Genomic DNA, 24,996 nt, shown 5'->3' on the forward strand with positions numbered 1-24,996 from the left:
CTGCTGGAACCCAGCAGGGGGAAAGCAACTAGGGACCCTGCCTGTGGTAGCCCCACGATTAACGGGGCCTGGGAGACCCGGGTAAAGCTATGTGCCACTGCCTCATGACTAGGAACTGTATTTGTATCATTCTGCAGCCCTTACCCATGTGTGGTAATAGGCACTCAGATGAGCAGTCCCATTGACTTAAATAAGGGTTGTAAAATCAGGCCCAATGACTTGAGACACGTCCTGCTGTGTGACATGCAGATGCCTAATATTGCCTCTGTAGCACAGTGGAAAGATTCTGCAGAGGCTCTAGCATGTTGGGAGGTGCTGGACAACTCAGGGACCTCCACATGCGTCACTGCTGCCCCACTGAGGAAGTTGTGGTTTATTAGATTAACTTTGAATACATGAGCAGTCCTTTGGCAGAGAGAGGTAGGGTGTGGGATGGGCAGGTTCTGAAGGAAGGAACCAAGGAGCAGACAAGACTAAGGAGACAGCTGAAGCTGGGGTTCACACTGTGCTGTTTTGGAAATGCAGCATGGTCAAGTGGATAGGGCACTTAACTGGGACTCAGAAGACCCAAGTTCTATTTCCAGCTCTGCAATGAATGAGCTATGTGACCCTGGGCCAGACTTGCCCACTCTGTGCTTCAGTTTCCCTTCCCACTCTTTGACCATCTTGTCCATTTAGATTGTAAGTTTTCTAGAGCAGGGACTGGCTCTTACTATGTGTATATACAATACCTAGTACAATGGGCACCAATCTTGGTTGGAGCCTCTCAGTGTTATTGGAATACACTACTATGTATAAGAGTTGTTAAAACCAGGTGCCAGCACGTGACTTTTCGACTCTCCAACAAGGGTGTAGCTTTGGTTTGGAGCAGCTGAGTGGGGACTCCACCAGCTTATGCCCTCATTCAACTTCCCCATCTCCTGCCACTCCCAGGGTCTGAGACTCAGAAGCTATATTGCCGTGCTGAGTCTCCCCCTGCCCCTCCCGATACCAGAGACTCAGACGCTCAGCATTACCTTGTTGAGCCCCTCCATGACCACATAAGGGAGGTGTTCATGCAGCATTGCTGGGGAGATGATGACTTCATTAAATGCTTTATTGTCACCCCAAATTGCAAAGTAAGTGGGATCCTCCTGTTCGCAGCAACTGGAATAGAAGTCAGGGATCAAAAGAGAGGGAGAGATGGAGACATGGGAGAGCATGTGAGTCAGAGAGGGGGAAGGAGGGAGAATGTGAGAAGGAGACAGTGGGGGCCAGAGACAGAGAACAAGGGAATGGGAGGGGGGCGGTAAAAGAGAAGAGACGTTGAGTTACATATACTGCTGCCACTGCTCCCAATCCTGATGCAAGATCTCCCCTCCTATCTCCTCTCCAGGACAGACACAACCATCACAGGATGGTGCTAAATAACTCCCACTTACAGACAAAGCAAGCTGTGGCTTTCCTGAAGGCTATCCTCTTGGGTCCCTTTCCAAAACAGAAGTGTGCCCGCCCTGCCCTGGGCACTGGTTTGCAGCATGGCTGCAGCTCCAGCTGTACTTACCAGCACTGCTCGGCAGGGTGATTGTGCACCACATGGATGATGCGGCCAGGTGGATAGAGTGGCGTACTGGCGGACAGAGCAATAGTTAGGTCACTGGGGTGAGTCCAGAGACGGTTACTGGTCACTGAATTCCCTTCCGTCTCTTCTGGGAGCTCTGACTTGGGTATACACTTTGTGGCTCCCACGATGATTCGCCACTGTCCAAGAAGAGAAAAAGGAGAAGAATGAGGTGATGCAATGGATCGTGATGTCGAAATACAGAAAGGGACAGTGTGGAGATGAGAAAAAAGAATAGGATAAAAAGCCAGGGGAGAAGGGGGCGCACAGTGTCATATTCCTAGGGTCACTTCACATTAGACCATTGCTGGGTTTGGTTAAACAGGATATATAACACCTTAAGAGTGTCCCAAAACAACAAAATCGGGCTTGTGCCCTTATTTGCTTAATCAGAAAACAAAGGAAAGTTAAAAGGTCTCCCCACACCCCAAGGTTTTTTTCCTGCTTGTTTTTACCTTAGAAATAGCAAAGTCTTGTCTTCCCTGTTTTTGCTGAAGGTTTCCTTAGAGGAGCCAGAGACATGGCGTGGAAGTGTTATCAGCCCTGCATTGGAGGGCCAGGTATGGTGAATCTTTTACAAAGAGATATTTTCTCATACCTATTTATTAGGCATTTGAATTAAGTAGACATTAGCAACAAAAGAAAGAAAACAAAGTTCTAAAGAATCTGCATGAAAACCACTTCCCCTCTCAGTTAACCAGGTTTCGCTTCCCTGGTCCTTGTGAAATCATAATCCCAACAGTTTATATACCCACAGAACACTGCAAGACAAGCAGCATAGACAAGAGCTGAATTTCTAATGTGAAAAACAAGCAGAGAACGAACAACCCAAACAAACAAAAAAACCCTTTCAAGCATGTCACACTACACAACCACACAAAAAGACACAGAGTCCTTTTTCCCCATTTACAGGTCACCTTTAAAATCCTTGATATTAAAACTGCTACTAGTGTTAATAAGGCTTCTGTTATCCCTTACATCAGGGGTGCCCAACCTATGGCCCACCAGAGCATTTCCTAAGGCCCACAGCCTGCTTCAACATAATATACTAACAGCCAATTCATTAGCATTTGTTTACATCATTTTCGTTTACACAAGCGTGTAAATAGACTATACTGTACCTAGAAACAAGCTATCTAAATACATATGAAACAAGCTGAACTTAAAATACAAATCAATATGGGTGACTTTAAATCTTATTGAAACAGGTTGAATCTGTTTGGCCCACACAAGGTTGTGCTTAGGTTTATGTGGTAATAAGGTTGGACACCACTGCCTTAGAATGCTGGCATTTCCCAGTATGCTGGAAATGAATCTTTACGACATAGTATACATATAAATCCTCCATCTCCAAAGGGTTAACATAATCTACTTAACCCAAAACTGCACAACGAAATAGATACCATGGAGCCATGGGTATAAAACTCCACACCCGCTCCATTACTTAGTCCATTACTGGCTATTGCTCACTAAAGGCCAGGAAGAGCTAGAATTGGAGTGTGAGATCCTAAACTCAGCTCAGGACACCACCTATTCATTCGGTCTGGTGTTTCCATGCAAATAATTGTCAAGGCTTTTCATTCCAGGTGGATTTTAATCTTCTTACCTTTGGTTTGTTACTTCTCTGGAGAACATCAAGAAGCTGCCGGCGAAATCCCTCTAGCTGTGAGAGACCAATCCTGGAAGAGAGAGAGAGAAAGGGTGTTAGCTACAACTGCACAGGTGACTACTGAGAAGTAAGCATCACAACACAGGTACCAAGGAGATGTGGGACTGACAGAACAGAAGAGTGAGATACCACAATACAAGAGATGGTACAAAGATTTGGGAGACGCCACGATACAGATGACCCAAGAAACATCACAGAGTGTGAGATTACACAATATAGGTAACGAGGTGTAAGAAGCCACAGATAAATTGATAAGATAGTGTACGGGTATGAGATGTCACAATACAGATAACCAAGGAGATGGATACTGAGGTGAGAGATGGCATGAGACAGGTAGATAGTACCTGGTGTGACGTCACAATACGAGGAACCAGGAAAATGGTTCAGAGATATACGAGACTACAAAACAGGTAAGCCAAGGAGATGGTACAGCAGTGTAAGACACCACCATACAGATCATCAGGGAGACAATGGACAGATGAGAGATGTCATCATATAGATTACCAATAATAATAATACTCAGTACTTCAGGGCGCTTTTCCTCGAGAGATCTTAAAGCACTTTACAGAAGTGGGTCAGTGTCATTATCCCCATTTCAAAAATCGGGGGAGACACACCATGAATTGATGGTAGAGCTGGGAATAGAACCCAGGTCTCCTGGTCCAAAGCCCCAGCCATTAGGCCACACATCTCCAATGTGATGAAAAAAAGGTGTGAGATGTCCAACTCTAGGTAACCGGGGAGAGGGTACTCAGGTCTGAGATGACAAAGCACATGGAACCAGGGAGACAGTACACAGGTGTGGGATGACACAATACAATACCATGAAGATGGCAGAGATATATCAGATGTAACAATGAACATAATTGTGAAGTCAGGATATTCACCTTTTTATTCATACAGGCAACTGAGAGAGAGGGGAGGGATACACAGGTGTGTGATACACCAATAAAGGTGTCCAGGTAAAAGATACAGCAATACAGGAAACTAAGAAAAGAGGGACAAGTAAGAAGCACATGAGGACAGGTAAATGAGGAAACTGGAGATAGATATGATCTGGGGGGAGGGGGGTTCAGACAGGAAACGGGTGCCTTTGGTATAAAACAAGTGGATACTGAAGTGAGGAATTCAGAGATTTTTCAACTTGCCTGGGAACTAGATCTTTGCCAAGCACGACAGCAGTCACAAACTCTTTTGAGTACTCCATGGCATCCTCACTGGAAGAGAAACAGGATCCAAGAACAAGTAGGATTTCACTGGCAGAGACCGGCATTCCATGGCCAAATTGCTCTTGGCCTCTGAAGGGTCTGATTTCCAAGAGGCTGGATTTGGGGGATTGTGGTGTTGTGCAGGCCACAATTTCTGTTTCTCACGGCATCTGGGGTTTCTGCCTTGATCCACAGGTGCTAGGCTTGAAATCCACTCCCTGTGCCCCAGGCACTATTAGCCCTTGCATACACTTGGGAAAGGAAGTACTCAAATATTATGCCTCAAATTGAATCTCCCATAGTCTTCGGATGGCCAGGACACTTGAGAGAGATAGGAAGGACAGAACATCCCATGCCCTTCGGAGACTGACACTACATGGTGCTTATGGGATTAAGAACATCACTTTCTGCACCATCCCATCCCTGCTGGCCCAAGGTAAGTGAGCCAAGGCTCCCAGATCGCTGTTCATTATGCAGATTTACATCTTCATTGGCCTCTCTCTGAATCATGGCCTCAATAGCTAGAGGCCAACACTACTGACAGAAGTCAAATGACAGGGTCTACAGACGTCACAGCAAACCACGTTAGAGTGCAATGAAGATCAGAAATATGATAAGTGGAGGCACACCCTAGAGCTATTGGATAGTCCGAGGTTTACCAGCACACTCTAGCGATGGTTGTGTCTACAACAGCCTAATGGATTTCTGCCAGGGGAAATGCGAATAGATAAGCTACAGAGTTCCCTCAGTGACTATCCTGGGGAGTAATTCCTTTGACAGTCACTGCGGAGGACACTCTGTCCAACAGATACTGTGGAGACTCCTATCATGGTAACTGTCTTGAAGGATAATGCCCAGAGTGATTACCGTAACGGGAAACCCCCCCTGGGTGCTACAGAGACACAGGACTATCATCATGGACGAGTCTCTGCAGCTGCTGTAAATACCCCCTGCAATGACAGTCGTGACTGCTCAAGGGACCCCACCCCTCTCTATGTTGGTCAAGATGTGTAATTTTTTTTTTAAAACTACTATATGAGTCACCTGTTGTATATCTATCTGCAATGGACAGAGGAGCACAGCGCCCTGAATCACATAATATGCAGTGAAGGATGTGGGAAGGGAAACATTGTCTGGGCTGCCAGCCTCTTGACTGTGGCTTGTGCTTGCTACTGTAAACAGGGTGAAGCTACAGTGTTAGCCAGGGGACTCCTGTACCATGTCACTTCACAGATTTAGTGAGTGTCTGGGGCAGCTGTCCACCTGGCATCAAAATCAAGATCCAAAACCAAGATGGACAAAACCAGGCCTGTTGGACACAACCAACAGCAACATCAGCTTCTATAGTATATCGCCCCCCATGGCTGTAAGTTCTTTAGGGCAGGGATTGTCTCTTGCTATTTTTCAGTACAGCACCAAGCACAATGAGGCCTTGGGGTGCTATCATAGTACAAATAACACACAATAATGATCAGCTGCAACCCCCCAGTCAGGTCTCATCTTCCAACACATACCTCAGCAGCCCCCCTGGGGGAGAATAGGCATAGCACTTCAGCGATGGGTACTGCGGACGCAGCAGGAAGGACAGAATGGCAGCTGTGCCTGCCCCTAGGGAATGGCCCACCACAATCAGCCCATAGTGTTTTGTTCCTCTGCCCTGCAAAACAAAGACCAGCTGAGATACTGGAAGAATTTGGGCACCTTTCTACGATGCTCTCCCGGCTTAGCAAAAGCTGACTCTCCCATGCACTAGTGCTCCAGACCGTCCCTCCTTCCAATGGAAATTAATTATGGCCTGGTAGGACGACACTTTCTGGAGTGGTCATGGAATTCAGATTCCATGCTGCCTCAGTCTAGGATACATAATGACAGTTCCACCAAGCAAATCCCATCCCTGCCCCGGAAGGACCCTTCTTCTGAAGTGAAAGTGGAATTCCCTCAGTCCTAGCAGTCACATCAATAACTTAGCAGGGGCCCAACTATGCCCCATCTGACGGATGGGAGTAGGACACTTTTGTTACTACCTGTGAATTTGTCTCCTCATAACAGGGAACCCATGAGCCTGGAGACAGAATGCGGGTAACCACATCCACTACCATTCACGGAGGCAACTTGAATAATTTTCAGGACAAGGGGGACTAGTTCCAGAAACCTTTTCAGAGGGAAACCTTAGAGATATGTGCAGCGAGAATAACCACAGATGCATAACTAACAGACTGGGGTGCTCCCAATGGGTTGCACACTTGCCAGGGAAAATGGTCTACTCTGGAAAGGAGGATGAATATAAATTTGCTGGAATTGAGGGTGATCAGGAAGGCCATGGAATGTCTAGTTCCCCTCTTGACCTCGTCTAGGTTCAGAGTGACAATTATGCAATAGTAGCTTACATAAATGGCCATGAGGAATTTCAATCTCTCCTCCAAGAATAGAGACTCTACGCGTTTTACACTGGTGAAAGAGTGGAAGCTGCTGGTTTTGGCCACCTAAGTACAAAGCAAACACAACATTCAGGCCAAACAGCTGAGTCAACAGACTCTGTGCCCATGGAGAATGGGAAATGAATAGACAACCTCCATCGGTTCATTTTCAGGAATGAAGAACTCCACAGATCAATTTGTTTGCCTTGTTGGACTTTTCTTGTTGCAGTCACTGGGAGAGGAAGGCATGGAAAAATCAATGCATTCTCAGTTCAGCAGTCTGGTCCCCTAATGTGGGCGTTTTTTCCTTTCCCGCTCCTTGCTCACGTAGCCAGAGTACTCCTGAAAACACCAAGATCTGGCCCCACAGTCCTTAGTTTTCCTGGCTCCTAGAAATGTTAGTTTGTTCCCTTGAATTCTATCTCCCACTAAAGATCCAATCAGATGCCAAAAACTGAGAAATTCAAACTAGTGCTTAGAACTTGGATGGCTGCATCTTCTGGAGTTTAGATATTCTCAATAGCTGGCAGACTTACTCTTGTAATAAAAAAAAAATCCACTTCTGAGCTTTACTATTGCATTTGGTGTAAATTCAGAAGTTGAAGCTCTAGGCATGGCCTGAATCATAAAGCTTACTAATAAAAAGCTATGTTGGTTTCATCAAAGCTCTGAGTCTCAGTTCTCTGCATGACCAACAGCAGCACTAGGGGCCCCTAGGCTATAAGGAAGGTCTACCATCACATCCTCAGAACTCCACGTTTATCAAGTCAGGGATCAAACCTTTCCCTCCATTTAAGATGGGAAATCAAATCTGGTACTAGGACACAAAATGGAACTATTAGAAGCAACCTCTACAATACTGCTTTTTTTCTTATCAGTTTAAAGTAGCATTCTTAAATGGCCAACACGTCTACTAGGAGGGTAAGTGAAACGAATGCTTTGTCCATCAAAGAACCATTTCTTTAGCTTCTTTCTGGTAAAGTTGTCCTTCAGACAGCACTTGACTATTTCACAAAGTTGCTTTCCCAGAGCACGTTAATGGAGACATCTCCTTATCTTCCCCGGGACCAGATCCTACCGAGCGACACCAAATTACATCTGCTGAAGATTGGACCCATCATATTTAAAACAATCTTACCCAAAGGAAGTCAAATTAAATTACCTTGATGTGAGATGGATGATTAAGTATTACTTAGACAGGAACAAAACCAAGATTTGTGTGTACAATGTGCAGGAGAGAATTAAGGTATCAGAGCTTCTAACACCACTATATTCTTGCAAGTCCAGGCAGCAATTATTGAGGTCTATGGAACAGCAGGAAAATTTCCCTCTCATGAGTAAGAGCTCACTTAATAAGGCCAATTTCCACTTTCTGGGGTGAAAGGAATAGAGCATCATATTAAGAAATCATCAGAGTAGTGACCTGTGCATCCCTCCATCCATTTACCACACATTACAAGGTGGACATCTCATTGGGGCATTTGGTTATCAAGTCCTACAATCTGCCATTCTTCTTTGATCCCTCTTTTCCTTCTTCCTCTCCTTTTTGGTTTCTAGATTGCTTGCTAAATCCCAATAGTCCATCTTCAGATCAAGGCCTTCTTTGGACACGAGAACAGGGCAATCTTCTCATAGCAGGGAATCTGACAGTCCAGAGAAGCCCTCCCTTAGCTAAAAGTGTGGTATAATTTACATTCACTTTGGAGGGCAACATTCTGGAGTTGTGGTATGGTCTTCTTCATGGTACAGGAAGATCAGCTCATGCAAAAAGTATATATCTGAGCTGTCCAGATGAATGCTAGTGGCCATTGCTCCCCAGTAGTCTCTCTCTAAACTAATGGATTCCATGGGCAAGAGATTTTAGTCTTATTGATATGTTTCTCTGCTCAGTGTCACTATAGGATGACTTCCTGTTTTTAGCCTTGCCTCAAGAATTAGCTCTGGAGCTATGCAGGACTGGTGTGGAGAACCCTTCAAAACAGGGAGCATGGAGGAAACAAGGACATTGGAGTAACAGGTAACAAGTTGGCGCTCTGATGGCTAGGATCAGCAGGAATCAGAAGAAAGCTTTGAGTGCCTGGGACCAATTCTACTACAGCTGTTTCAGGGAAGTGTGGATGGAGGGACAATACCAGTGGCACAGGAGAATCCTATCTCCTAAACACTCTGCATGGGGCACAAGAAAGCAAGGACTCACCAAGTCACGTCCGAAGGCTTGAGAAAGCACCATCTCCTGCTCCAATTTCTTCTTGATGTACTCAGCAGACAACACCATTCCCTGAGGGCAGACACCAAGGAGCATAGACCAAAATGTGATCATTAGCATATCAGCACAGTCTCAACACACACAGGCCAGCAAATTACTGAAAGGAGTTAGTGAGCTTTCCAGCTAAGGCTCTGGACTGCACCCAAGGGGTGATGGGGGAAGTACTGACTCACCCTTTCATTTCATTTGGAGAGGAATTAATTGGGGTATCAGCAGGTATGTGTCTAGTTAGCAGGGTTGTGGACTGCTATACAGTAGCAGAAGTAGTAAATATTTATATTATGGTAGTGCCAGTAGCGTAGCTGGGGGGGAGCAAGGCAGCGGCCACTCCCCCACTGAGCACAAGTGGCGCCTTGTCAATTTCTTGGTGCCTTTTTTTTTTTTACTCACCCGGAGGGAACAGGGGGAGCGATCAAAAAAAAAAAAAAAGACGCCACCTGCTGCGACACTTTTACTCACCCGGCGACGCTCCGGGTCTTTGGCGGTACGTCGGCGGTGGGACCTTCTCTCGCTCTGCGGGTCTTCGGCGGCATGTCCTTCAGTGCCTCCAAAGACACCCGGAGCGAGTGAAGGGCCCGCTGCCGAAGACCCGGAGCGCCGCCGGGTGAGTAAAAGCGCCGCAGCGGGTGGCGCCTTTTTTTTTGATTGCTCCCCCTGTTCCCTCCACCTGGTTACGCCACTGGGTAGCCCCCAGAAGCTCCAATCAGGACTAGGGCCCACTGTCATTCTGAAGTATGAACCCAACATATCTTTGAAAGCTTTCTGACACTTGGAACATTAGGCCATCTATCTTTGGTATTTACGTCACACAGGAAGTCTCTGGCAGAGCAGCGAATTGAACCCGGATCTCCTGAGTGCTAGCACTTTAACCATGTTCCTCTCTAATTGCAATCTGTAAATAAAAATGTTAACTATTCTAACAAGTTAACAGGAAAATAATGAGAACATCAAGGTTCTTGTTATGCTCACTAGCAACAGAGAGTGAGAAAATTGTCTAGAAGCCCAGATGGGAAGAGGAATGGGGCCACTGGTGAATGGATACTGAAGACATCGGAGTGGGTTTGTAGTTGTAAACTATTTGGGGGACTTTAGTTGGGTAGAATCTAGAAACTTCTGGAAGGTGGCTGGGGACCTGATAACACAGTTCTATAGAAAGCTGGCCAGCTCATCTTATTTGTCTGCCTTCAGTCTACACAGTGTTGAATTCAGTACATGGCTGTTTCTCATTCTATCCATAGTAAATATTGAGGCTGCTGATCCATACTGCAACAGATGATTAGTCTTTAGTGATCAGCTAACACCGATGTATGACTGTGATGGGGTATACAAACCCCACACTGCGATGGAAGGGATTGAAGGAGTATCCTGGGCCCAGCTAGCCCCCTACTCCATCCCAAGAGCATGGAGACACAGGTTAAAAAGGGAGCAACCCATCTCAGAAGGAAGAGGCTGGGAAGGAGTGCAGACCTACCCAGAAGGCTCCTGCCAAAAGGAGCTGGAGAAGCCTCCCAGAGGAGACAAGACCATATGCAGAGCCCAGCCGGGGCCAGCAGGTTTTGGTTTCCTTCGTTTTTCTTCTTATCTGAGACCAGAAGCAGTGGTAGGAAGCAACCCAGGGAAGGTAGCTCAGAGGGGCCCCCCTCAAAGGCCAAACGCTGCTAACCTTCCTAGGGCCCTAGGTCGGAGCCCGGTGGAGTGGGCAGGCCCAGGCTCCCCTACCACTGCCCCCGCAACGAGCAGACACTTACCGCTAGGCTCCTGTGCCCGCAGAGGACCCTATTACAATTAATCACCTGACTCAATCTGCCTAAAGGTGAAGAATATGATAGGAAACAAGGGATTGGATGGACTGAAATAACTAAAACATCTCTAAAGTAAAAAATGAACATTGTCAAGTTTTGTCCATTAATAAGATATAAGGTATCCATGCGCATCACAAAAATGGGCAGCAACTTGGGTTTCTTCAAATTTTTCAAGATCAAATGTGTCACTGAACTGAATGAAACTGGTATTGAAGGTGAAGAGCAGATGAGTCTGTGAACCTACAAATGAGACATCTGTGATGCTAATATCATCATCAAAAAGTAGCTATCAGGATCATTTAAGTCTCTGTTCCAGGCCTTCTGACAGCTCTTCCACTTCAACCTCATTCAAGAACAGTCCCTGTTCATCTTTAACTTCAATGGGAATGTCTGAAAATCAGGTCACTTATTTAGATAATTAACATGGATTTTAGGCTCCTATTTTTGAAAATCCTGACCTGAATCCATGATGATATGTTACTACTGGGTTGAATTAGTCAGCCTTATAGATATATTCTTGATACTGATAGTCTAATGCACACTGTCCTTTTAATGTTATGGAACCATAGTCATAGCTTCATCATTGTCATTAGAGCTGCATTTAGTTTTCGTTAAACTGGGATATCATTCTGGGATATCACTAAGGCAGGGGTCGGCAACCTACAGCACGCGTGCCAAACACGGCACGCAAGCCGATTTTGAGTGGCATGCAGCTCCCTTCTGCGGTCCCAGCCCCCAGCCCCCCCCAGCCCCCCCCCCCCCCGCCCACCGCTCTCCCCTGCGGGGGCAGGAGGCAGAAGCTTGGTTCTGCGGCAGCCAATCTTCCCCCCTCCCCCGCTTCTTCCCCCAGCGTGGTGCTTTCCTGCCCCTCCTCCTCTCCGTCCCTGCGCCAATCAGCTGATGGCCCTAGCGAGGGGGAGGGGGAAGAGCGGCAGCGTGCACACAGCTCCGTAGAGGAGGCAGAGAGAGGTAGGGAAGGAGCTGGGGGAAGGGGGTGGAACAGGACATATCCCTTCCAGCCCCCTGCCATGAGCCACTCAGGGCAGGGGGCTGGGAGCACCCCCACAAGCCAAGTACCCCAGCCTTCTGCGCTGCACCCCCCACACACCCCAGCCCTGAACCCCCCCACCCCAACACACACCCAGCCTTCTGCCCTGCACCCCCCATACCCCCAGCCCTCTGCCCTGAACCCCCCCACCCCAACACACACCCAGCCTTCTGCCCTGCACCCCCACAGCCCCAGCCCTCTGCCCTGAATACCCCCCACACACTCAGCCTTCTCCCCTGCATCCCCCATACCCCCAGCCCTCTGCCCTGACTCTTGAACCCCCCCACACACCCAGCCTTCTGCCCTGCACCCCCACGCCCCCCAGCCCTCTGCCCTGAAACCCCCACACCCCAACACACACCCAGCCTTCTGCCCTGCACCCCCCCACACCCCAACACACACCCGGCCTTCTGCCCTGCACCCCCCACAACCCCCAGCCCTCTGACCTGACCCTTGAACCCCCCCACACACCCAGTCTTCTGCCCTGCACCCCCCACACACACCCAGCCCTCTGCCCTGACCCTTGAACCCCCCCACACCCAGCCTTCTGCCCTACACCCCCCCACTCCAGCCCTCTGCCCTGATCCCTGAACCCCCCAACACACACCCCAGTCTTCTGCCCTGAACTCCCTCCCCCAGCCCTCTGCCCTGACCCCTGAAACACACACACCCCCAGGTCTGGGGTCCCGGCCATAGGCCCTGTTCAGCCCGCTGCCGGCCTAGGTGAACAGAACCCCAGGCTGGCAGTGAGCTGAGCAGGCTGGTGGCGTAAGATCAGCATTTTAATTTAATTTTAAATGACACTTCTTAAACATTTTGAAAACCTTGTTTACTTTACATACAATAGTTTAGTTATATAATATAGACTTATAGAAAGAGACCTTCTAAAAATGTTAAAATGTATTACCGGCACGCGAAACCTTAAATAAGAGTGAATAAATGAAGATTCGGCACACCACTTCTGAAAGGTTGCCGACCCCTGCTGTAAGGTATGAAGGAATAAAAAATGGGGCCTAATTTAAAAACTGGCACATCACTGATAGGGGGCAGAGAGGAGAATTTGGGGAGTTACAAGAAAATACTTTGTACTGTTCTGTAGTTCTAAGGAGTTAAAAATGACTCCTTTTTTAAATCTGGGTAGTCTAATATTACTTTGGATCCCTCTAGCTCGGGGTGGGCAAACTACGGCCCGCAGGCCACATCCGGCCCACGGGACCATCCTGCCCGGCCCCCGAGCTCCTGGCCCAGGAGGTAGCCCCCGGCCCCTCCCCTTCTGTCCACCCTCCCCCGCAGCCTCAGCTCGCTCCGCCGCCGGCGCAATGCTCTGGGCAGTGGAGCTGTGAGCTCCTGGGGAAGCCCAGCTGCAGAGCCCGGCCTGATCCGGTGCTCTGTGCTGCGTGGTGGCGACGGCAGCAGCATGGCCCAGCTCCAGCCACCGGTGCTCCAGGCAGCGCAGTAAGGGGGCAGGAAGCAGGGGGGATTGGATAGAGGGCAGGGGAGTTTGGGGTAGTGGGCGGGGGTGTGGATGGTGGTCGGGGGGGAAACGGGGTTGAATGGGGGCAGGGGTCAGTCAGGAAGGAGGGGGGGCGGCAGGGGGCAGTCAGGGGCAGGGGTTCTGGGGGCAGTCAGGGGACAGGGAGAAGGGGTGGTTGGATGGGGAAGAAGTCCCAGGGGGGGCCGTCAGGAATGAGAGGAGGGGTAGGATGGGGTGGCGGGGGTCCAGGGGCAGCCGGGGGACAGAGAGCGGGGGGGTGTGGATGGGGCAGGGGTCCCAGAGGAGCCGTCAGGGAACTGGGGGGGTTGGATGGGGCAGGAGTCCAGGGGGGGGGCAGATAGGAGGTGGGGGCCGGGCCACCCCTAACTGGCCCTCCATATGATTTATGAAATTCGACGCGGCCGTCAGGCCAAAAAGTTTGCCCGCCCCTGCTCTAGCTCAAAACCCCTTCACATTTTCCACATCGGTAAATATCTCTGAAAATCCATACATAGGCTCTACTGGAAGAAGGCAGGTTGTAATTAATTGTTATTAGGAACTGTTGTATCTAGCTGATATAGTTAAAAGAGCATGATATTTGTCATGGCCATAACTTTTAAAGCTTTTTGTTACAAGTCATGGTCCCTGTCACCCAGGCTAGCTTGCTACCAGGGAAGATTCCTCCGTTACCTTATTATTTTGTTTCTTCTTTAGCAATTTGGCTTGAGATATGTTCATTGCACTGGACCATGAAAGAATAACCCGAGTTTTAAGAAGACAAGATGGGTGATGTAATATCTGTTATTTGACCAACTTCTGTCGGTGAGAGAGACAAGGAGCTCTTTTATGGTTCGAAAGCTTGTCTCTATCACCAACAGAAGCTGGTCCAATAAAAGGTATTACCTCACCATCTTGTCTTTCTAATATCCTGGGACCAACATGACTACAACTAGATTGAGTTTTAAGGGCATTTTGCTCAATATAATGTAACCCTATGACTTTTTTGAAATTACTTTTCCCATAGATTTGTGATTTTACCCTACTTTTTCAATGATAACCAGCCAACCTTGAATATAGATATAGTCAAGGCCCCAGCAATAGCTCAGGTCATTCTTAACTAATGTAACTATGACAACAGATGTGACTCAACCACTCCCTTTCTATTGTAGTTGTAATGAATCAGTGGTAAGGTCAGCACAAACCTGTCAAGAGTTTCCAATTGTAGATCACATGATAAACTGTACATGAAACAGAACAGTAAACTGGCTCAGCAAATGGAAGTGGGTTATTCCTGTTACTTGTGTATGTGTGAAAAAGTAATCAACACAAGAAAACAAAACAACTTATGGTAAGTCCCAACACTGCCATATACTTTTGTCCAAGATACATGTGAGTATGAGTGAAGCACTTCATTTATTTTCACTTTAACTTTTGATTTTTATACAATATATTAAAAATGTATCAAGAGACATACAAAATATTATCCTTTTTAGTCTTTCTTGGGAGCCAATAGCATTTAATTATCCAGTAATTCATATTAATAACAGTCAGGACCGCCAACAGAAATTCTGAGCCCCAGGGCCAGGGCCTTCCCTGAGGGGGCGGGGTCTGGGGCGGAAGTGACAAATCTGTCAGGACTGCCTGTGCTGGCCAATCACATCGGCTTGCGGGGCCTAAAGCGGTCTCGCGTGCTTAGGAGCCCTGCGGCCCATCTGGGTGATTTAAAAGGGCCTGAGGCTCCCGGACGCCACCACCGCTACTGTGGCAGCAGCTGGGGGCCCTGGGCAATTGCTGCCTTTCCGTTCCCCCGCCCCCTCCCTCAGCAGGCCTGATAACAGTATTTTAAAATATAGTTGTATTTGTCTTTGCTATTTATTAATAGGTGATATCTAAGATATGAAAAATATAGTCAAAACTATTTTATAATTATAATTTGATTTTATAAAATAAAAAACAAACTAAACTTCTTTTACTTATATCTGAAGTTGCAAAACCATTAATCAAAGAACAGCAAAGAAAATTTTAATTAAAAGGCCAAATACAAAAAGAAAACAGCAAATGCTCTGATAAAATATGTAATAAAATCAGACATATTTATGCAAATATTCTAAAAAGATCAGTCAAGAGAACATTTTTACCTCTAACATGGATTTTAGATTTGCACAATAGATAATAAGATACTTGTAACTTAGATTTTCAGTTTATTAATGTCATTTTCATTTGGATTTAAATTTTATCTTTTTTGTTTCATAAAAATTGTTTACAATTATTATTATACTACGTAATTTTGAACAAAATGCATTAGTTCAACAGCATGAGATGTTAGCGCTAACTCCTTCTGAACAAAATGCATTAGTTCAACAGCATGAGATGTTAGTGCTAACTCCTTTTGATAAGCATAATATTTAGTAAATGAAACAAGCAGCATAGATTTTAAATTTCTGAATGCCAATTATATGACAATAACATTACCTCATTTATTTCTGAATAATAGTTTGTTATGCTGATTAATTTTTGTTACTTCAGAAGCTTAAAACACAGCATTCACATTTACAAGAGCAAGAATGCAAGCTTGGTTTCAACAATATGACCCCATTCTGCAAGCCTATCCATAGATATCCTTAACCAAACACAGAGTCCCAGTGACACCAGCTACAGTATGCATGTGAATAAGAACTACCTGCATGAGCAAGGCTTCCAGGATCAGGATCTTACACCTCTATCCAGCCAAGGACTTAAGCATGTGCTTAGCGTTAAGCATGGGATTAGTCCCTTTGACTAAGATACTCATGTACTTAAAATTAAGCACATGCTTTAAATTTAGCACTTTGCTGTATTGGGGTCGAAGGTGTTCTCTGTACTAACTAAATCGATTTAATTACACCAGGCCAGATCTCTAAAATAGACATGCTGCATCAATTTTGTTACATCAATGTAAGTTTTCTCAATAGAGACGAGGCTCTGGTGTGGGTCAGTGACCATCTGCCTTGCAACACTGAGACTGTTACACTCTGTCAGGGCTAAATTTATATTTCTTTCAACTGAGCTTTTCAGAATTTGCTGTCAGTGATTTGTTTTCCACCTTAACAGATTCCTTTTATTAAAGTGGTATTTTTATTAATTGTGTATCTTTCTTTTCTTTGATTAATGGCATAGTGACCTTAGAAGGTTTTGGGGGGTTTAATAATGCCACTTGGCCATGATACGGCCCCTTTTTTAATCCAAGGCTCTCAAATAATTAATGAATCTTACAACATTTTGGGGGAGAGGGGTTGGGATTACACTGTAAACTTAGAAGGCCAAAATAAGCAGCATTTTCTGAGTACCTTGTGTCCCAGCCAGGTTCCATGGTGACCTTCAACTGGGAGGCGCTCTGCATCCCCCGTCAGGTCAGTCAGGGCATCCTGGAGGGAGAGAATCCAACACAGTTCAGAGAGTGAGAGAAAAGAGAGACAGCAAGAGTGTGAAATGAGCTCTCTGCTTGTACCGAAGGAGATTCCCAAGGACCAAGCATAAGCTGGTGCATGCTGGTGAGGGTGAGTGCCAGGGGACTCCCATCACAGAGCACACATACCTTTGGAGACAGGGTTCCTCGGATGCTGATGACCACCTTCTTCTTCTCATGGTCCACAGCCACATAGAAAGGAGTTTCATAGACCTGGGGAAAATGCATTACTCTGTTAAAACCTTCAGCCCCACCTATCTGTGATTTCCCTCCCCCCCCCCCCACACACATCTTTTCCCTCCCAGCTAGAGGGAAGCAGACAACCTGCATGACAGATCTCCCCTCTGGACTGTTCAAGGTCAGCAGTAGCATAAAGACTTGTATACACGTGGTGCAATCAGTCCAGAGGGGGATCTCCAGTGCCGGGGGAATGGCTTAGGGGCCTTCCAGCCATGCTAGAGAGCACATAGCTCTCATGGGGAAGTGGCTGGGGAACATTTCCAGAGTACAGCAGTTGCCATAGAGTCTCCTTACCGCATCATGACAGGAGGTGTAGACAATGTCCACTGAAGTCATATTCTCATCTAAGAAGTGGCGACGGATAGCGATGGCGTTGCAGCCGCAGCAGTTATCCTCCTCAATGGTGACACTAGGGGCATAGCGGGGCCGCGAGGGGCAGAGACAGCAACATCTGCAGAGAAAAAGAACTACTCTGAGGAAAAAGGAAAGGTGGGGCTTTGGGAAGAGGGGAGGGCAAGCAGGAGAGGCACTGAGCCAAGAAAGGGAAACAGGGAGATACTATGGGGGTTTGAGAGACTCTGCATGCGAGTCTCTGGCCATTGTTTTTTATGCGCTGGTGCCATGAAGCTGGAGCATAGACAAGAAGGCACAGGCATTTTTACCACCTAACTGTGACCTGAGTAGGTTTAGATGCCATGGCAGTAAAAATGCCCGTGCCCGCCTATGCTATAGGTGGAGCTGCACCCATGCCAAAAAATGCTTAGTTTTTCCCAGAGTAGACACACCCTCTTTTTCAGTGTCACCATGTAAAATCATGAGGGGGTGCAATGTTGCTTGCGGACACCAGGAGGAGCAACAGTGCAACTAATGACGGAAGAATCAATGTGACTGTGGGATCTTTGAACACTCCACAGCTTTGAACGCCTGGAGGGATGCTATACCTTTGTTACTGCAGTCCCAAATGTCTTGTAAGGCTGGGTCTACACTACAGCGGGGGTCCGACCTAAGATACGCAACTTCAGCTACGTGAATACCGTAGCTGAAGTTGCGTATTTTAGGTCGGCTTACCTGGCGGTGAGGACGGGGGAAAGTCGACCGCTGCCGCGCTGCCGCCGACTCCGCTGCCGCCTCTTGCCGAGGTGGATTTCCGGAGTCGACGGCAGAGCGATCAGGGATCGATTTTACCGCGTCTTCACTAGACGCGGTAAGTCGATCCCCGATAGACCGACTGCTACCCGCCGGATCGGCGGGTAGTGAAGACATGACCTAACAGACAAAGAGGCCATCCCTCATTCAGGTCTATGTCTGTAAAAAACAAAGCAGTTCTGGAGGCTAACCACCAAACCTAACCATCAAAAGGACTTGAAAAATGTCTTTCCCTATACCTCATGCACAGATGATTGAAAAGTGGACAGACTCTTATTACAAATGTTCCTAAAAATCAAAACAGCTTCTGGACTGAGACTGTGCCTGAGAAGCGTAGCCCTTCCCCCGCCCACCCCCGTCCCCCGCGCTCCCCCCCCAAAAAAGAAAGTAATGAGAAAGTTCCAAGCAACTGAAAATATAAAGTGTTTAAAATGAAAGTGCTACCTCACTTTAAGTGAAGTGCTGCTACCTGGAGGTGACCATGCTACTCCTGGCATCAGAAATAAATCCCAGACACCAAGGAGCACAGATCCTGGCCAAATCTCATTGACGCCAAATGTCAGCTCCTTGCATTTCTGTGCTTCCCAGAGCTATGAGATGGCAATTCTGACTCAGTGAATATCATCTTAATCAATTCCCCATGCTGGCTGTATGAAGCACACAGGTCTGGCAAGGTCTTTAGCATGTCAGAGAGGGCATACTGAGACACAGTCTGGATTATTTAATAGGGAGGACAGATGAGCAGTGGGGAGTAAGGGTCTGAAAAGAAAGAGCAGGAAGGGATGGGGAAAGTAACTGAGAAGAAGAGAGGGAATGGAGAAAGAAAGAAAGAAAGAAAGAAAGAAAGAAAGAGGTGAGGAGAAGAGAAATGGAAAGAAAGGGGAGATGGATAAAGAAAAGGAAAAAGAAGGGAAAAATGAAAAAGGGGAGAGAGGAGCAAAATGGGGAGAGAAAATGAAAGTGAAGGCAGATGGAGAGGCAGGCAAGGCCACTCACGAGCAGGATCTGGCCAGGCGACAGAGTCCACAGGTGGGCTTCCTCATCAGGTACATGGGCCAGCCATAGGCAGCCAGGGCAAACAGCATATAATAACAGACCTCTTTGTACCGCAGCATCTCTTGCTGAAAGAGACAAGAGAGATTAAGTGCCCTTCATATTCTCTTTGGTGGTGCTTGCCTCACCTTGCCTCCCTTATCCAGCGCTCTCCCCACCAAGAACTCCCTAATATGTGTTAGGGACGTGCATCCTTGTTTCCTCTTGATGTCTGCATATTACGTGAGCCCTCCCTATCCCCACCACCAGAGCAGCTACAGACCTCGGAGTATATCATCAGTTGCCTTGTGGAGGGCACATTGGTTATCCTGGGCCAGATCCTCCACTGGAGTAAATCAACCAAGCTACGGCAATTAACACCAGGTGAGGCTCTCACCCATAAATGTTTAATAACGTTTAGAATTAGATCTAAAGATATTCCTGCAGCACATCAGCAAACTATCAAACTTTTGCAAGGGAAGCCATCCCACAGTGGTCTTAGCTCTATTACACTGAGGAGATCCCAGTCCACACAAAACCCAGAGTGCCCTGCACTGCCCTAATTGAGGAGAGGAGACACTAGATTACTACTGGTCAGTAACAGGATCTCTCTAGCACAGGGGTTCTCAAACTTCATTGCACCGCAACCCCCTTCTGACAATAAAAATTACTACACAACCCCAGGAGGGGGACCGAAGCCTGAGCCTGCCCGAGCCTCGCTGCTCCAGGCGGGGGGCCAAAACCCCAGCCTCGCCGCCCTGGGTGGAGGGGCCTGTAACCTGAGCCACACTATCCATGGCCGAAGCCGAAGCCCTCAGGTTTTGGCTTCAGCCATGGGCGGTGGGGCTCGGGCTTCGACTTCAGCACCAGGCCCCAGAAAGTCTAAACCAGCCCTGGTGACCCCATTAAAACAGGGTCACAACCCATTTTGAGGTCCCGACCCACAGTTTGAGATCCACTGCTTGAACATATTGTTCCCATATAGCCACAGATGGTCATGGAGTTGCACAGAGATGGAATTGTAAAGCCATTCTTCTAGTCTAGGGCCATGTGCCTCAATGCACGTGTGGATCAGTGCTGACCTTGTCTATGAAAGGAGACACATAGGCAATTCTCCACCTGTCTAGAATGAGAGGCAGTCTGAAGACAAAGTGGAACCCAGTGGAGCAGAATGGAACCACAGGTAGATTAATCACAGAATCACTTGATCAGAAAAGACGTGGATTGGGTCGTCTACCTCAGCGATTTTGCAACAATCCAGGAAGATGGCCAAAGTGTGCCCTGTTAAGGGCTGCAATGGCAACATGCCGGGAGACCAAAAGCCAAACAGAATTTGCACAAAATAGGACAGATTTCAGCTGTCTTCACCTTCATTAAAGAACTGCAACCTGCAGACACTATTGGTTCCAGCACGCAATGTTCCATCTTGATGTAGGTGGCCTTCTGCTCTGATCGAGATAGAACCCTGTTCTATGCTGGCAGCACTTCCATATGAAAGTCCTGTATTAACACCCTGCCTGTGGCACTGACTCCTCGTTTGTTGCCTTGGAAAAGTCAATTAATTGCTCTTTCTCCTCCATGTGGGATAATACCACCTACTTCATAGGGACATGGTGAGGATAATGCTTTAGAAAGCTTTGAAAGACCAAGGCAAGAGCTAAGCTTTATTGTTATCATCATCTAATAGGTCTTTTTCATCTTTAATTTCCTTGATTATGTGAGACAGACAAAGAAATAAATGAAAGCGCAAACACCAGCTAAGAGACAAAGGGAAATGAGCTATGAGAAGACAGTCAGTTTGCTCTTTGTTTTATGGATCTGCACAGAGCAGGTGAGTTCATGGGCTAGTGACTTACCGAGTTTTTCAGATCCAGGTACTTGGTGTTCCTGGTCACTGGCATCCCAGACAGAAAGGCCAAGATGTCATTGTTTGCCTGTAAATCACACACACATATGGGTGAGTTCCCTCCATCCACAAAGACACAATGCCTGTGCACAAGGGAAGGCAAGTTCCCATTGTTCTGTGCCAACACAACTCGCAGACTATGAGATTTTTTTCCCTACCATCTGGTCAGCTTTCTGAGCTTATTTTTGTTCCAATTCTCACCCAGTCTGATCTCTAGTCCCCTGATTTTGAATCTCTCATCACTAGCACGACAGCCTTGAAAACTGGGGTCCTGAACCACTTTGCTCCCATGGCACTTTTCTGCAGGGGTATCAATCAGCCAAGTTCAATTTCAGTAACTCCCTGGGTACAGTAACTATCCCTAATATTCCCCCTGTCATTTTGGCTGGATACAGGAGTCTTCTTTACACAAAAGTATAGAAGGGGGTCTAATCTTGATGTACATAGTTAAATAATTATAATGCACTAAATCTGCATATATTACCCGCCTACAAAAAGAAAGGGGTTATGAGGTTTAATTCCTTAATGGAATCATAGAAATGTAGGATTGGAAGAGACCTCAATAGGTCATCTAGTCCAGCCCCTTGCACTGAGGCAGGACTAAGTATTATCTAGAGTAGGCCATCCCCGACAGGTTTTATCTAACCTGTTCTTGAAAATGATGGAGATTCCACAAGGTCCCTAGGTAATTAGTTCCAGGGCTTAACTATCCTGACAGTTAGGAAGTCTAACCTAACGTCTAACCTAAATCTTCCTTGATGCAATTTAAGCTCGCCCATTACTTCTTGTCCTATCCTCAGTGGTTAAGCAGAACAATTTTATCACCCTCCTTTTTATAACAACCTTTTACATACTTGAAGACTGTTATTATCTCCCCCTCAGTCTTCTCCTTTCCAGATGAAAAAAATCCAATTTTTTCAATCTTTCCTTGTAGGCCATGTTTTCTAGACCTTAAATCATTTTTGTTGCTCTCCTCTGGACTTTCTTCAATTTGTCCACATCTTTCCCAAAGTGTGTAGCCCAGAACTGGGCCCAGTACTCCAGTCGAGGCCTTATCAGTGCTGAGTAGAGTGGAAAAATTACTTCTTGTGTCTTGCTTACAACACTCTTGCTAATACGTCCCAGAACAATATTCACTTTTTTTTGCAACATTATTGGCTCACATTTAATTTGTAATCCACTATAAACCGCAGATTCTTTTCTGCAGTACTCCTTCTTAGGCAGTCATTTTCCATTTTGTATTTGTGCAATTGATTATTCCTTCTTTGCATTTGTCCTTACTGACTTTCATCCTATTTATTTCAGATCACTTCTCCAGTTTGTCAAGATCATTTTGAATTCTAATCCTATCCTCCAAAGCGCTTGCAATCCCTCCCAGCTTGGTATTGTCCACAAATTTTCATAGGGCAGGTCTACATTACAGCCTAAGTCAATATAATTTATATCGCTCAGGGGTGTGAAAAATTCCCCGACAAGTGACGCAAGTTTCCCGCCGACATAGCTTTCACTTCTCATCGAATTCTCCTATCGTCATAGTGCATTTTCACCAGACGCGCTACAGTGGTGCAGCTGCACCGATGTAGTGCTGTAGTGTAGATTTGCCCTAGGTGTACTCGCTATGCAATTGTCCAAATCATTTCTGAAGATATTGAATAGAACCAGAACCAGGACAGATCCCTGTATGCAAAGCACTTTGGGAGTCTCAGATCAAGGTGTTACAGAAGAACTAAGTATTTTATATTTAATTCACAACCCAGTGACTGGTAACAGCCCATCATAAAACCGAAACAAAGTGGGCAGAGCCATGGGGTTCTCACACACTGAGGCAGGTAAAACAGGGGCCAGGTGGAAATGAGTGAGATACACGTGTCGCAGTCTCAGAACCCCCATTGGGACAGTGCAATCCGGACGCACTCCATGCGCTCACCTCATCCAGCACTGCATTGCGCTTTGCCCTCTGCCGCTGACGCAGGAGGACCAGGCCCGCGATGATGTCAGACGGGACTATGTCAAGGTCTCGGAAAAACTCAGCAAAAAGGTAGGCAATTTCAGAGTACGCATCCTGTGGAATCCAGAGAGAGGGGAGGGTTATGGAAGAGGAGTTTGGGGGAAGGAGCAAGAGGGAAAGAGTGAGTGGGAATCAGTATGGCAGCGATGGCCTCATTCCCAGAGCGATCTCTGGAAAACATTCCCAAGGGGACCTCATGGGAAAAAGTCTCTGGTCTAATGATTATTAATATGTATTATTTATATTACAGTACCATCTAAAGGCCTCAGTTGAGATTAGAGCTACACTGTGCTGGATGCATGAATGTTAAGAGACAGTCCCTACTATCAAAATAGACAAGACAGACAAAAGGGGAGAGAAAGGAAGTATTCTTAGCCCCATTTTACAGATGAGGAACTGCGGCACAAAGAGAGTATGCTGGAAAATGAACTTCAGTCCCAATCCAGCGCCTGAACCTCAAGGCCAGCCTTCCTTTTTAACACTAATTTCATTTGAACAATTCATTTTAGTAAGAAAATCCCCCATATTTCCTCTACTTGTTGACCTCATCATTCTCTAGCTGGGAGTCCTATGATCACCTCTAGTATACTGAAGCCGGACAGTCTTCCAAGCCCCTCTGTCCCAGCCATACTGTGAAGAATGGGGGAGATAGCTGTATTATTTTTACAACTATTATCTGATTGCCATCATGTTTGTTACATGGTTTCAATGAGTTAAGTCAAACATGGGTGGTTTTATACATCTGCAGGAAGATAAACAATGGCTATGGATAATCCCAGTCACCCCAACTTAAGGGGACAATACTGATGACAAACCCTTTAAGTCTAGCTCAGACTATGTTGAGGCTCACCACCTGCACTGACACAGGGGAAAACTGGAACAAAGGACTTTGGAACTGTTAAAAGCTGAGCCCCTGACAGACAAAGGGGGAGAGCACTGCAAGGAAGAGAAGACTGAGCAGGAGGAGCAGCATGCAGGAGGATCCCTGAGTCACTGAAGGACGCTGCTCGAGACCCAAGTGACTCTCAGCAGGACTGAGGATCTTGCAAACAGGTGCTATTTTTGCTTAGATTGGTAACTCCCATGTACACCTCTACCCCGATATAACGCGACCCGATATAACACAAATTCGGATATAACGCGGTAAAGCAGCACCCCGGGGGGGGCCGGGCTGCGCACTCCGGCGGATCAAAGCAAGTTCGATATAACGCGGTTTCACCTATAACGCGGTACGATTTTTTGGCTCCCAAGGACAGCGTTATATCGGGATAGAGGTGTACCTCTATGAGAAAAGGGGGTATGGTTTAGAAGTTCCTTTGCAAAGTCTGTGCATTCTATGCTTTAGCTGTCACATAGTCCCCAAAGAATTAAACTGTTAACTCAGGTACCCAGGAGGGTGGAGCTCTGAGGACAGCATGCTTATGCTCTTGGGGAGACATGGGGGGTCAGCACTGGCCAAGGGCAGTTGGGCCGCAGGGCCCCATATCCCAAGGAGGAGTCTAGACAGGAGAGGCCAGATTAAGAGAGAGTATCTGGATGCTGCTCAGATCCAGCAGGCTTAAAAGCAATGGGATCCAGAGATTTGGTCCAATATAGCAACCGAGTGTCTAACCACAAAGCGGAGCTCAGCTAGGGCTGTAGCACATACCTAGCCACTACTTTGGCTCTTCCTCATCACTTAATCTTTCCTGGAGGTTTGTCACAGTCTTTACCCTGAACTGTCGGCCCATACTTT

At 46.8% G+C, this 24,996-nt stretch overlaps 1 protein-coding gene across 3 annotated transcripts in view; it reads right to left on the reverse strand.

Moving 5' to 3' along the window:
- The window catches only part of DAGLA (diacylglycerol lipase alpha), a 48,972-nt gene that overhangs the window by 8,452 nt on the left and 15,524 nt on the right, over positions 1-24,996 (reverse strand). For all 3 annotated transcript variants that reach the window (XR_002907996.1, XR_002907997.1, XM_024198026.1), the window contains exons 7-18: positions 23,181-23,315; positions 21,204-21,281; positions 19,312-19,436; positions 17,464-17,620; positions 17,059-17,142; positions 16,811-16,888; positions 9,092-9,172; positions 5,992-6,134; positions 4,418-4,486; positions 3,207-3,279; positions 1,544-1,740; positions 1,017-1,146 (exon numbers count right to left, since the gene is read on the reverse strand). Coding sequence is in view for 1 of the 3 variants with exons in the window: in XM_024198026.1 (XP_024053794.1) it covers positions 1,017-1,146; positions 1,544-1,740; positions 3,207-3,279; positions 4,418-4,486; positions 5,992-6,134; positions 9,092-9,172; positions 16,811-16,888; positions 17,059-17,142; positions 17,464-17,620; positions 19,312-19,436; positions 21,204-21,281; positions 23,181-23,315 (1,350 nt within the window). In the remaining 2 variants the exon portion in view is untranslated. The remainder of the gene's footprint in view (positions 1-1,016; positions 1,147-1,543; positions 1,741-3,206; positions 3,280-4,417; positions 4,487-5,991; positions 6,135-9,091; positions 9,173-16,810; positions 16,889-17,058; positions 17,143-17,463; positions 17,621-19,311; positions 19,437-21,203; positions 21,282-23,180; positions 23,316-24,996) is intronic.

The sequence above is a fragment of the Terrapene carolina genome, unplaced genomic scaffold, assembly GCF_002925995.2.
Source record: "Terrapene carolina triunguis isolate 2854851 unplaced genomic scaffold, T_m_triunguis-2.0 Scaffold90, whole genome shotgun sequence".
Taxonomy (NCBI): Eukaryota; Metazoa; Chordata; order Testudines; family Emydidae; genus Terrapene; species Terrapene triunguis.